Raw genomic sequence first — 15,378 nt, 5'->3', positions numbered from 1 at the left:
AACAATGAAAAATGACACTATTTTTCTTCAAATTTCCAATTTAAAACAAAAGACCGATTTTGCAAGTACGGCCTTTCAGCACTTCGGGGTTGTGCCTGCTAACCGTTGAAACTGACTCAAGGTGGTTGTTCTTGCAAAAATAACCTTCCGGCGCCTTTTTGGGGACATTCAGCTTATTTTAAACAAGAATGGCGGCCCCCGACTTATGAAATTATTTTTGGCTATTTTTGAAAAGGGGATGTTGGCACATCCGGTGAGAATCAAACCCGCGTAGTTCGAGCAAATAAACCTAACTATTTTGAAAGCAAGACTCTTTTTTTTATATTTTCTTTTTAGTGGCAAATAAACAAACTAATTTGAAAATACAACTCTTTTTTTTGTGTTTTTCTTTTCATTGGTAAACAAAAAAAACTAAAAAAAACTACTTCTCTTCTTTTTCCTTTCATTTTCTCAAAAATCCGGCAGCATTTCGGCACTACTTGGACATTGGTTTTTCTAATATAAGTAATTAACTCTCCACACTGCTATTTTCTCTCTTCTCTCTTTTTCTATTTCAATTTTTCCCATACATTCAAAGCCGGTCAGCATGCGAGTCCAAAACAGATAAATGCACAAGTAGGATGCATCAGGATGGTCCATTATTCCGGGTACACCTGTCCTAGACGGACCCAACCCCTGTGTTGAGTCCTCTAAGTCAAAATGCACGTGATGCAAATAAGCGTTCCTACTAGGGATCCGGCATGAGGTCAAGTTATTCTAGGTTCAAAACCTGGGTATAGGTTCTAGACTGTGTACCCGAGCGGATAACTCGAGTCGAGGAGGGGGCTACGTACCGTGGACCGCGGGATCGTTCGGCTTAGTAACTTGTCCGGACTCTTTCTTATTTCAAGGTATGACACTAACAGAATAGGGAGTCTCAACCAGTAAGCACATCCCCGGAGGTGAGAAGAGAAGGGTTTCGGCACAGTGTATATACATTTCAGATAATATCAAAGCGGTAAAGCATTTAGCACATAAGGCATGGAAACATGTAGCAAAATCAGAAAGCCAAATATAACAATTTAACTGAGCTCGAATTCTTGAACCCTGAACCGAAATTCTGGGTTCTTGTCCCCAGCAGAGTCGCCAGAGCTGTCACACCTCCTTTTTCCCTACACCCGCAAGGCGTAAAGGAGTTTTTCCACTTAAAGGACAATCGGAACGGGATTTATCATTAAGATTCAGAGTCGCCACTTGGGAGATTAATGGTGTCCCAAGTCACCGGTTTAGAATCCCGAACCGAGGAAATTATGACTCTGTTAACAGTCCGCGAACCAGAAATCCAGGTAAGGAATTCTGTTAACCCGGGAGAAGGTGTTAGGCATTCCCGGGTTCCGTGGTTCTAGCACGGTCGCTCAACTGTCATATTTGGCTTATTTATTTGATTTTAGTACATGTTTTTGGATTTATGTCTTTAGCTTTGAACTGCTTTTATTATTATTGTTTATTTTAAAAGAATTGCAACGTCGTGAAAACATGTCTCGAACCACGTCACATAAATGCACCCGTGGTTTTTGACACATTTCGACTTCGTTGGGATTTGGATTTGGGTCTCATAAATGTGCACCCGTATTTAGGAATGTAAAATTATTTAAAGTGCGTGCCTAAAGAGACTATCGCGTTATTATCTTTGGGGAAGGCCGTGAAATTCGCTAACGGCCTATCCCGAATTCTGAGTATTTTAATATAATGTTTATTGAGGTCTCCACAATTTGTAGTTTATTCGGCGAGGCTCATCTCATTTTATTTTAAAGCCAACCTAAGAGCAACTACAATTATCTACTTAATTTTGACTCTAAAATAAAGGAAAAAGTCCTAATTAATTTGTTATAGAAAAAAAAACTTCAGTCTGGCGCGTAAACGCTAACAAGTCAAATGTTGTTTCGGACTTGGGTCCAGAAGCCCAATATGTACGCTGGATCAGACCTCTCAACAGTGAGTCTCAGGCAGGCCCAATCCGGGCGATGATGGAACAGGCCTCGTTCATGAGGCTAAGGGATCGAATCCCTGAATTAGGAAACCACAATTTGAACATATTACTCCAACTGAATCCAAACCAAACACCCACTGAAACTAGCACGATATTTCACTCAATTGAACGAGACTATAGCATGTCAATTTGGCATTCAAAAATCATCTAAATAGACTATCACACCCTTCTGACATTAAAAGGCAAACAATCAATTTACTGTCAAACTTAGATTTATCAATACTATAGCCATTAACTCTGCTAATAACAATACGAGATCCCAGTTGTCAATTACGAAACGACAATAAATTTAAACATGCTAACTGTTTTATCAGATTTTAGTTCATTATCAGAATTCCTATTTCTGGGTTTAACCACTATTATGTTCTAATGAGCTTGGGAACAAGCAAACTATAACAAACGAATTATAATGATATGTTTTACCTATAACAAACTAAATTCTACAATTGTTTAGCCAAAACTAACACACATATAAACCAAACAAATTAACTGAACGATGGTCTATTGACATTACTCACTTCAGCCTAAAATGATAACTCACAGAGTCCACTTAGGTACAGATCGTAGATCTACTGGTCCATAAACAAATTGAGGTAACATAACTAATTTGATGCAGTTTCAATACCACAAAACTAAATAAATACAAGGCCAAAACAACTAAACACAGCAGGAGTTTCAGCCAACATCAAAATGCACTGGCGTTTCCATTTCATCAGGGAAGTTACAATGTGTACCTGGATTTCAATAGAACAAAGAACAAAAGGAAGTCAGCAGCAGCTTAAACACAGCAGGCCAATGGAGTTCCAATTAGATCCAAATGCACAGCCCAGAATAAGTTTGAAAATCAACAGCAACAGCAAGTAACCAAACCAATGGACTCAATTGAACTTGAATACACTCAAAATAGAAGCTGTAAGCTGCAGAGTAATTCCAGCACCCATCCAGGTGACCAAAACAAAACCAGAAAATCCAAAGCTACCCCAATTTCAACCCCAGCAGACGTGAAACCACTTGAACAGCACCACACTACTTCAATAAACCCAAAACTTAACGGAAACTATCAAAATGTGAGGAAAACTAGCTAAAATCAGAATCAGATCTGCAAAATTCTCGATGAAACAGTATATTTTTTTTTGTGATTTTTCAGTATTTTTTTTTTTGGTTTTTGAAATTAAAACTGGAAGACGATTTGGATCTCAGATTTGAATTCTTAAACTAGAACTTTTGGAGGATTTTTAGAGGCTGAAAAACTTTCTATTCAGGCACTATTCATTGCCTTTTATAGGCAAAATGAGGGCAGCCCTTAGATTTTGTGTTTACCCTCTAGTCCCTATTTTATTTACTTATTTTGTCCCTTGTTTTCTGACTTGTGTCACAAGTTAATACCCTACAATTACTGAAATTACACTAAAATCCTACTTTGGGATGTTCTAGAAGATTCTAGTTTCAACTACCATGTGCTACCCCATCCTAAATGTCTAAACTATCCCTGAACTTACACTCAAACTACAGCTATAACCAAACAATTCCCAAAGTTGAATTAATTCTAAAATCAGTGAATAGTTGAACAAAACTTGAAAATTAATCTAACTAATCTAATTAACTGACATTTAAATATAATTAATGCTAATGTCCTAAAGCTAGTTCTAGCAAGTAAAACAAACAACAACACTTAAACAAAACTCATGAATCTGATTTTATCCTAAATCCAATAATAACCATAAATCGACATGAATCAAAGAGGAAAGAAAGAAGAAATCAGGCACTCAAAAATAATCAAAATGCAAAACCTTAAATATTAATTTCTGCCATAGTAGAAAAATAATGAAGCATGGATTTAATCAACAACCAATGAATGAGAGAAAGAGGAAAAAAAACACACTCACTTATACATGACCAGAAATAGAGAAATTCGAGCAAGAATTTGGGCCAAATGACCTTCTAGGGCTCCGCCGCATCTATGATGTAAGATTTGAGCCATTCTGGTGATATTCGAACTCTTTTGACGTTAAATTCCTCATGAGGGAAGTCCAAGAACCCTATGGTACTAATTTGGTAAGGATTGGATTATTTAGGGTTTTGGCCGGAAAGTTAAAATTATCATTCGACCGGTTCCGGCCACATTCGAGGGTCAGGATTAAGGGGGTTGGGTAGAGGAGGGCCAGGCGGTCTTGGGGTGTTGATTTGGGGTGGTTTGGATGAGATGGTGTCATGACCGGAATATTTTCCGACGAAGATTCGACGAGCTCCGGTAAGATTTGAAAGAAAAGGAGGGTGGATTCGAATAGAGGAGGAGAAGGAGAACAGCTGGTGAAAATTTGAGGCGATTTGGACGTTGGCCGCCGGCGGCGGCGATTTCCGGCCGGCGGCGCTAGGGCGGAGGGTGGTGGTGGAGGCGGAGAGGAACAGGAGTACGAGGAGGGAGGTCCTGGTCTCTAGGGTTTCAGAGACTTTAAGACACTTTTATTTAATGCCCCCAATTAATCGTGACGGTTGGATGAGAGTGGATAGACGGCCTGGATTTGATTTGGCATTTATAACTCAAAACGACGTAGTATGGCCCCTATGCTACGTCGTTTCATTGGTCTCAAGGGCATGGACATCTGGACCGGGTAATTTAATTGGGTTGGGCGAAAATGTGACAGGTTAAGGGGTGAAATTGGGTCTGGGCTGGGGTAAAATGAATTGGGCTAGACCAATTTTGGCCCAATTTTGGTCTTTTTATTAAGACTCACTTTCTTTTATTTACATTGTTCCTTTTTCATTTTTGTTTGTTTTCATTTTTTGTATTTTGTATTTTTCTGATTTTATAACAATGCAAAAATAAAAATAAAAATAAAGACCTAATTTATTTCCGACACTAAGCTAATTAATTCCTAAAAATTGATTAAATCCTATTTAAAAGTAGACTCAACAATTAACAATTAAGAATGCATAAATGGACTATTTTGTTATTTTCTTTAAATTTGTTCTAAAAACGACTTAACCACTAAATATTCCTAAAATATGAAATTAGATCCTGAATGCAAATGTCATACATATTTTTATATTTTTATTAAAATGAACACATAAAAATGCAGACAATTATCAGAAAATAACACAAAATTCACGAAAGTGTAAAATAATGAAAGAAAAATTATTTTGTTTGAATTTTCGGGAATAATTCACTTAGGGCAAAAATCACGTGCTCACAAGCTCCCAAAAGGATTTCAAGTTGGAAACCTATTGGTGCTCCCACCAAAACTTTGGCAAAATCGTCCACGATAGTTGGCAGGGTAATAATTTTATTGAGGGTTTAAACAGGTTTAGGGAACAAACTAGAATCTGGGCAAATAACACTTTTAGCAATGTACTATCTAATAAAAAGAATCTTCTGGCCAGAATCAACGGCATCCAAAGTTCCCCCCAGTATCCTACTAGCTCGTTCCTTAAGAACCTCGAAATTAACCTCCTTAATGATTATAATGATCTCCTTAAGCTAGAAGAAGAACATTGGAAAATTAGATCGCGTATAAATTGGCTAAACCAAGGTGATGCTGCCACTAAGTTTTTCCATATTAGTGTCCTAAATAGAAGGCATACCAATAAAATTAACTTCTTTAAGGATGAGGATGGCAATTGGATCACTAGTCAAGACCGTATCATTGAGCATGCGGCTAATTATTTTGAGAACCTCTTCCAAACTAATCATTCATATACAAGCCTCAAAGACACCACTCACCATCCCTTGTCCTTTAATAACATAGATCTCACACCCCTAGATAGACCTCTTCAAAACCAAGAGATCAGTAAGGCTGTTTGGTCCATGAAACCCTTTAAATTCACCCATTCTTTTATCACATATTTTGGAACCTTGTTAAGGTGCCAATCTTTGAATTTTGTCACAGAGTCTTCACCAACCAATCATTCTCCGAGGTTATCAACTATACCTACTTATGCCTTATCCAAAAAAATTCCTAGCGCTAATGATCTTCAAAATTTCAGACCTATTGGGTTATGCAATACTATCTATAAAATAATCACCAAGATTATTGTCAATAGAATAAAACCATTCCTAGGCAAACTCATTAGTCCTTTCCAATCAAGCTTCCTTAGAGGTAGACGAGCTAGTGACAACGCCATTATTATACAGGAAATCATCAACCACTTCCAAAAAATTAAAGGTCCAAAAGGAAAGATCCTTGTTAAAATTGATCTAGAAAAAGCCTTTGATAGACTGGAATGGTCATTCATCTATAGAGCCCTCAATTTCTTTAAATTCTCTTCAAAAATCACTAAACTAATTATGACTTGCATTTCTACCTCAAAAATTGCTGTCTTAGTGAATGGTTCTAAAACCAAATTCTTCTATCCTTCAAGAAGGATTAGACAAGGAGATCCAATGTCCCCCTACATTTTTATCTTAAGTATGGAACTCCTCTCCGCCTATATAAACTACCAAGTAGACATTGCACTTTGGAACCCCATCAAACTGAATCCCTCTACCCCTTCACTCTCTCATCTATTCTTTGCCGATGATCACTCTAATGGCAGAAGAAAATGAAAAATCTATCCATTCTATCCATCACCGCCTCTCTCTCTTAAGCTAATTTTCAGGGCAAAAAATTAACTATCCCAAATCTAAAATCATTTGCTCAAAAAATTGCAATCAATCCTCAAAAAACTTAGCCACTTCTATCTTAAACATTAGCACTGGTGACAACTTTGGGAAGTATCTTGGTTTTCCCATACTTAATCGCCGCCCTAAGAACTCTGATTTCTGATACCTTATAGATAATTTGAATAATCCTCTTGCAAATTGGAAAACCAACTTCCTTTCTTTGGCTGGAAGAGTCACCCTAATCAAAACAACCTTGAACGCTCTCCCAAATCACTCCATGCAATATTTCCTCCTACCTCCAACTATCCAGAAACGTCGTGACAAAATACAAAGAGATTTTCTATTGGGCTCTACCACTCTTTCGAGGAAAATTCATAATGTTAAATGGGATACAATCACCCTGCCAAAGGATAAAGGGGGCCAGGGAATTCATAAATCTTCTCACAAAAATCTATCTCTCCTAGCTAGCCTTGCATGGCGTTTATTCACTCAACCCTCTAATCTATGGGCCACTGTCCTGATTAATAGATATAGTAACCGCACCAATGCTAAAAATTGCTCCTTTATTTCGCACAATATCCTTACTGGTTGGAATCTTTGCTCAAAAGGAATTGCTTGGAGTATTGGTAATGGCACATGTGTAGACTTAACTATATTTAGCTTCCTAACAATCAATCTCAACGTAGTATGATTGCTGGACCATTATCTCTTCATGATACTCACAAAAAAATTAGTGGTGTGTGGAATAATTCCCATTGGGATCTATCCCAGCTTTCCTTTGACTTACCCCAGCAAATCAGGAACCTTATCTTATCCACAAATCTAACTATTAATAATAACTCCATTGACTGTCCCTACTAGTTCTTAACCTCGAATGAAAACTTTTCCACAAAATCGATAATATCCCTTCTTCGTCCCACTTGCTCTCTAACAATTCCTACTTCCTTTGATTGGATTTGGAAGCTTAATACCCTAAACAAAATCAAGCGTTTCATATGGCAATGCATGCATAACAGACTTCCAACAAAATTTTACCTCAACCACATTGGTATGCAAATAGATCCTACTTGCTCTCTTTGCCGTCAAGAGGAGGAAACTATCACCCATCTATTCCTTTATTGCCCACATGCGACTCATATTTGGAATAATATTGGTCTTAACATTAATTCCCTAGACACACTAAACATGCACTAGCTTGATGCTCTAAGAAAGATCCCCCCCCCCCCCCCCCCAATTCTTAGTTATTCGTTAACCTGGGAAGAATTCCTTCCATTTGCACTTTGGGTTTTATGGAACAACAAGAATAACAATGTTTTCAACCGCATCAACAAAACCCTTTCCAGTCATCTCGTCTATGCAAGAGCCATAGAATACAAGCACTGTGCCATCAACCCCCCTAACAGATCGCCTGTTATTCATAACACTAATGTTCGCTGGCATCCTCCTCCTACTAACTCCATTAAACTAAATATTGATGGTTCCTTCCGTAATAAATACACTATATGTGGTATTGGAGGAATCTTTAGAGACCCCAAGGTCAATGGATTCTTGGTTATAGTAAGGAAATTATTGGCCCTACCCCCCTTACCATGGAGCTTCAGGCTCTAAAACATGACCTTCAACTAGCAATGGAAAACAATTCACACCTAGTAATTGAAACCGATACTACTAACATCGTTGACCTCCTGGAAACAGATACTTATAATCCCCACATTAATATTATCTCTGATTACAGGTATTGGATGAGGAAGTTGGGGAATCCAACACATCTACCGTGAAGGTAACCAAGTGGCACATGAACTAGCAAAGCAGGCATCAACACAAGCTAATGTCAACTATTCAGCCACGTTCCTACAAATGCCAGAATCACTGATGGATTTTGTTCTTTTTGATAATGGTGTCACTACTACAATATCTTCTATTAGTACCAATGTTGATGTATCAACCAACTTAACTCTATTAAATTCCCATGTAAGCCCTAGCTTAGCAGGCAGTAGCCTAGCTCCTAGTATTCCCCTAGTCAACCAAGATCATTGTCCGACAAGGACCTCCCCTTATATTAATCCTTAATAGTACTATATAAAATATTTCCTGTTTTCAAAAAAAAAAAAAAAATTGGTTTACGGGCCATCCGTTCAGACATGTATTGGTGTTTTTTCCCCTTGAATAGATCGCCAGTTTTCGTTTTTTGATGGTCTAGTTGACCAGTTATCTAAGATAAATTAGACGAACATACTAGCACGAGGAAAAATAAAACTAGGAACTACAGTTAAAATTCTCGTTTCATAATCACAATAAGTTTACAAAATCTATCAAAGTTCATCATGGTTGACGTACGAAAAGCAAAAGTGAGTCCTTTTGTCATTAAGAGCCTGTTTGGATGGGCTTTAAGCCCTTTTTAACTTGTGGGAGTGTTTGGCAACCAAAAAAAGAGCTTAAAAAAAGTTAAAATCAGCTTAAAAAAAGCTAAAAGCAATAAGTTGGGTAAACCCAACTTTTTCTAAATTGGCTTAAAAGCCATATTGCTTTGACCAAATATATTAGATTCTTATCCCTTATAGTTTTTCTTAATCCCGAAATTACCCCTAAGTAGAAAACCTAAAATATGCTATCTTTTTCTTTTCTCCGTTCTGTTATGTTGCAGCAGCCTTGCTTTCTTGTTCCTCTTCTTCCATAACTTTCCTCTCTTTTCCTTTTATTCCTTTCTTTACTCTTTCATTATTATTTTCCCATCTTTTTCCTTTCCTTTCCTTTCTTTTCCAGTGGTGCTCCTTTTCCGTCACAATATTTTTAGTAATAAACATCACGAGTCAAATTTGACAGGCAATTCACGCAAAAAAGATTTGAAAGTTAGAAACATCTAAATATATTTCATTTATATGTTCATTGGCCATAGTAGTAAACTAGTTAAATTATTAGTATATGCCATTGGTCAACTGGTTATTTTAATCAAATTATTATTATATGTTATTTAAATAAATAATTTATATATATTAAAAGTTGTTTTATCAAATCATTGAGAACTTAACGAGAACAAGACATAAATTAATTTGTATAGGAATCAATTTAGCATTAAAAACTTGTAATAATAAGCTTATTTTTAGTGTTATCAGCTTTAAGGATATATCAGTCATTTTAAAAAAAAAAAGTGCTTAACAACACTTGTTTACCAAACACTTTAACAACTTTTTTTAAGTTTCAGCACTTTTATCCAAACATGTAACTGCTTATTTATAAAACAAGCTCCAGCACTTAAAAAGTGCTTTTTAAGTGCTTTTAAGCACTTGTGCTTAAAAGCCATTTTTTTAAGCCAATTCAAACGGGCTCTAAGTCTTAATCCTCAGGAAGCTTTCATCCCTTTCTTACCACTCTTTTTTTTAAAAAAAAAAGTTAATTGCAAAATTTAATATATACATGTCCCAAACTTGAAAAATTGGAAGATTTAGGGAAAATGGGATTATTAAACCATTACTAAACAGCAAAAGAATAGAAGAAAGCAATTAACAGGCAGATCAATATTCCGAAATCCAAGATCACACACACTGTGGATGTGTGATTAACTGCAACTTGTGGCTGATTAGGTGTTCAAAGAAAACAAACTTCTTTTCCAGGAGGGTTCGGATGGCAATATTTACATCAAAATTATAACAGAGCTTCAGATTTTTCACCGTCTACGTTCAGATATCAAGTTTACGTCTATTTGCAGTTCTTGAAAACCACGAGGGAATCCACTTAGTCTTAATGTCCATCACTGCTCTGGAATCAGTTAGATGAACAGTCCTTGGCCCAGTGACCAGGCTTACCACACTTAAAACAAGTGCTTGAATTCGGGTACTTTACCCCTCCATCAGCAGCAGAGTGTTGAGAAGACGACTGAGGACAATCTTTTGCCCAGTGCCAAGCATTGCCACATTTGAAACAGGAAGAAGGGACTGAATTGTGGATTTTGTTGGTTGAGCCATCCATGTTTGGATAAGTTTGAGAGATGTTAAATGAATTTGAGAAGCTAGCATTGGTTGTGTTGTCATTACACCATTTGAAGAACCCACAACTTCCCTAAGAACAGTAAACAACACATTAACAGCCACAAATACAATGATCAAACTATTACCCTATAGCGCTATAGTAGTCATTAGTATCTAGATTGTTGTGTGCTTTATGGCATGATGGGTTCATCAAGTATGATTAACTACTTGCACAGCAAAAAGGTCTATTTTCATAAATATTTCTCCAGCACTTTAACTAAGATATTGATTCTAGTAATACTTTATTCAATAAAATCTGGATTGTGTTATAACATTGCAACTTATTTTCATTAAACATCAATTTCATGTATCTATCACCCATAAGATAGCACTTCTCAGTGATAAGCAATTGACAGCTTACATCCTTCCAGGAAGTAGCAAAATACCAAGGGCCTTCAGCCACAAAGCTAGGCTTCATATGACAGCTTATAAGAAGAGAAGGGGAAGGGCATTTTATGTTGAATATTTAAGAAAAATGAACAAAAGATTTTAATTCCCTTACTCCAAGATATGCTAATGGTTTACTTCATATAGTTGTTTACTACGTAATGTTGGTACTTGAATACAGTAGCGATAGAACTCATTCCCATCATCTTCTAGACTATTCTGAAAGTACCCATGCCTGAATGCATCTCCATTGGTTTATGCATAAAATCGCAGAATCTCTACTACCCAGGCCAGGTTAGATATAATGGCTGCAGTGCTGCACATTGTTCCATTTCAATTTTGCAGACTCGTACTTAATGAACATAACAAGATAGGCAAGACAGAAAAAAATATAAACAGAGGACTGTCATGACCAGTGGGTTTTCATTAAAATGAGACTGTTTTCAAGTTGCTACGACAGCTATAGACAATATGGTCCCAACTGAGTAGATGAGATTAGGTCTTCCAACATAACAGTATCAGACCTAAACTTACGAGTTTTTATTTGTCTGCTAGATTTTGATGGAGAAGCCCAGAGGACTAATTGGAACGTGCCTATAGATTATAGCTCAGCTATGTTAGAAGTGGTATGGCAACATGTCATTCATATTTTAGTTATTTATATGGTAAAGCTTAAGACGTTAGTTTGTGTACATATCATTGTGTATTGTATAAAACAGTTTGATTAACTGACTAGAATCATGAATGCGTCTAAGGGGACAAAATGTATCTGTGGCATGACAGGAAATACAATAGGTATCAAGGATTATAAGGGTCGAGTTAACCCTATTGTGAATCGAGCCCAATGACAATGAAATCTCACTAACAAGGGTGCTTTTGCAATCCTATATATACCCCTTAATCACCGATTCTGATAGCAATTCTTTATCTGGACTGTGCCAAGCATAGCGAATCGAGGAGCATATTAACTTGTCTGTTACAGACCTTAACCTGGAAATTGACCACTGAAGACTACCTTAGTGTACTCTTTTGCAGCTCATACATGTATCCCTCTGAGATTCTTAGACCATGCTACACACCATCACAGCTCGAGATAGGGTTTACACTAGGGGTGTGCATTCGATTTATCGATTCGATTTTGACCCTTATCGATAATTACTTATCGATTATCGATTTGTACATATGCTTATCGTTATCGTTTCAATAAGGTTTCGATTTTTTCGATTTCGATTTATCGATTTTGGGACTTATCGATTACACCAATAAGAAAATTTGCGGGATTCCACGGAAAGTATATCGCTATAAACGCGCCTAACTAATATGGACAAAAAGAAGCTAAAATAAGACGAACACCATTTATAATATAAAAATTGTGTCAACAAGCACATGCAACAAAACTAAAGTAAGGGATCAAATGTATGCCACCAACACTCCAACGGTATAAAAAAAACAAAACAAAACAAAACAAAACACATCATCACGGCTAATTCTGTTTTCCATTAATTTGAACTTCATTCCCTTGATCTTTAAATATGATCATTCCTTAAATGTGGTAGAGGAAATAATAGGGTAAGGGACTTAGGGTAAAGGAAAGGGTATAGTTTAGGGAAAATAATATTGTATAGCCGCTTTCAAAATAGTAGCGGAATATATATACATTCTGTATGTTATATTAATCTACACAAATAGGTAATTACTCATTTAACGAGTATCTACAGTGAAGGGGTGTGCATTCAATTTATCGATTCGATATCGACCCTTATCGATAATTACTTATCGATTATCGATTTGTACATATGCTTATCGTTATCGTTTCAATAAGGTTTCGATTTTTTCGATTTCGATTTCGATAACAAATAATCGATTCGATTTATCCATAAACCGATTCGAATGCACACCCCTAGTTTACACCCAATTCACGGAATAGGGTAAGAGAGCCTACAGCCTCGAATAATGCAACAGATATCAGGGCAAAAAACATAAAGAAGACTTGAACCCTTGAAACCTAAAACCCTGAAGCAATGTTCCTCTAAGACCTGAAAGGATGAAGCCATGAAATATGGAAAGGCTAGAACCTTATAGAACCTCGCGACAAAAGAATGTACCCACTTGTCTTGATGAAAACCTAAGGTAATGTGCGGATAATCTCCTACGCGAAATATGAAACCATAGTCCTTAGATTTACCACATATGCCCTCAACTTTCCAGCTAGTCCGTCGATCCACTTAAGTATCATATGATCCCAACCTCTATGATATTTTGCTATTCATGCTTATAACCCACCAACTTTGACGTCAAGCCTGTATAAACCACTGAAGTCAAGATGCCTCTATAGCTCAAGCAAGTATGCTACACACTCTCATACTTTCCAGGTTCTACCCTGAGCAAAATTAAGCTTCATAAATGACAGATGACACTAATTTGAATGTCACTGGATATTTGGAGTTAATTTGAGATTGTACTTTCTGTTTGACAACAAAAGATTGATAGTAGAAATTAGGGGCAGCACATCAATGGAAGGCCAAAAAGTTTTTCCCATCAGCACGACTTTTTTGCAATCAAATGAGCCTATGTCACACGTGCACAACCAGGCATTGTGAAGCATTTCAAGTACTTAGACATTAAATCCCATTAAGCTGTGCAGCAGACTAGTAAAACAGAAAAAGGAATAGATCAAGCTGATATTAAACCTGATTAGAAGGACACCGGTAGAACTGCTGACCAATATTTTTTCCTGTTTTGGCTGTCAGAACTAGGCATGTGCCAGAACCACATGGACATGAAATCTCCGGGAACGAGGAACTAACAGAGTAACTAGGGCCTCGGGCAGTTGCAGTATTGGTAACAGAAGGTTGGTCACACCACTCAAAGAATCCACAACCACCATTCTCCTGAGGAAGTAGTAAAATTCAGATTACTATTGAAATATACACAGTACTCTAAATCCGGACACTCAAATTTTAGCACTCACAAATGCTTACGAAAGACCTTTTAGGTCAGAACGGAAAAAATTGTTCATAGATATGCACTATATTTTTTTTATCACCATTTCACCTAGAAAATTAAGGTACTATACAAATAGAAGCATGAAATTTTTGTACGCTGTGTTGAAATGATAATACCTGTCTGATAGGACATTTGTAGAACTTACGGCCACGATTCTTCTCAGTATTAGCAGTAAGCACAAGGCAATTACCTAATCCACATGCACATTTCTTTTCAGGAAAGCTCGTGGAATCATCATTCGGTGGATTAACATCGCAATCCCGAGCCCAGTGCCCTAATTTCCCGCACTTAAAGCACGAACCAGCAGCAGCGTCGGAACTAGGCAAATAATTGCTGTGTGCTTTGTAGCTGTCGTTAATCGGAGTAGAGAGAGCATTAGTCGGTCCTTTTTGTTGGAATACGACGCTTTTGCTCCCTTTCAGAGCCGCGATATAAGCTCCTTCTTCCACACTGATCGTGTTATTGGCGTTGACGTTGTGCTTTACGGTGGTGGTGGTTAGGGCGGCAGAGATCCGGCGACGCTTGGCGGCGGTGGCGGTGGAAAGAGCTTCCGCTTCTGCTGCGGCTACCTGAGCTAGGAATTCTTCGTCTTCAAATTCCGCCATCTCTCTCTTTCTCTCTCTCTCTTCGACAGCAGATTTTGCGTAGTCGCGAATTTCAAACTTTTTGGCCTCAACTTCAAAATCGCCTCTATATTCCCGCCAAGTTTTCCTTTTCTTTTTGTTTTTGTTTTTCTTTCTTCTTCTTTGCAGTTTTGGTTGTGAATTCATTCTATCACTATTATTCAACAATATTGCACATTTAACCTTTTAATTTTCTCAGGCTTAATAAATTTGGTCCAATCACAACAACATCACAGCATACAATTCCTGTGAGCAAGCTAACAAAGATTTTACTCGCCCATTTCTCTATATATATTGATAGTGTTTGATTAGATAAAGAGTTTAAACTGGTAATTTGACTTATTTATTAGTGCCAGTTAATTTGATGTGGAAAGTCACATCAAATTTAAAATTTACTGCTCCATCCATTTTTTCCTACTAATCGAATATTGACATTGCACTCCTCTTATGAAATTATTAATTAAGAGTTTATTTTATTATTATTGGAAATATAAAGTTATTGTTATGAAATATTATTTTGTAGTGGATATCTATAACTCCTAAAGAAGTTACTCCCACTATTCTTCTCCATTATGTAGATAACTCCCACTATTTCTCACCATTATAGTTGTAACTCCCACACCTTCATAACCTCCCCATGATCTTTCCCCATGATCTCAATAGTTAATACCATGTTTATGATATCCCTTTGTATACCTCAATGTCATC

General features: G+C 37.0%; 1 protein-coding gene across 1 annotated transcript; it reads right to left on the bottom strand.

Annotated features, from left to right (window-relative positions):
• LOC109214129 (cold shock domain-containing protein 3-like) lies at positions 10,102-14,926 on the bottom strand. The gene is made up of 3 exons (XM_019378047.1): positions 14,164-14,926; positions 13,732-13,932; positions 10,102-10,685 (listed from the first exon to the last, which is right to left on the bottom strand). The coding sequence occupies exons 1-3, from the start codon at positions 14,815-14,817 to the stop codon at positions 10,392-10,394; spliced, it is 1,149 nt and encodes a 382-aa protein (XP_019233592.1). The 5' UTR covers positions 14,818-14,926; the 3' UTR covers positions 10,102-10,391.

The sequence above is a fragment of the Nicotiana attenuata genome, chromosome 1 (assembly GCF_001879085.1).
Source record: "Nicotiana attenuata strain UT chromosome 1, NIATTr2, whole genome shotgun sequence".
Taxonomy (NCBI): domain Eukaryota; kingdom Viridiplantae; phylum Streptophyta; class Magnoliopsida; order Solanales; family Solanaceae; genus Nicotiana; species Nicotiana attenuata.
The sequence above is the reverse complement of the archived record's forward strand: the minus strand, read 5'-3'. Positions and strand labels throughout refer to the sequence as shown.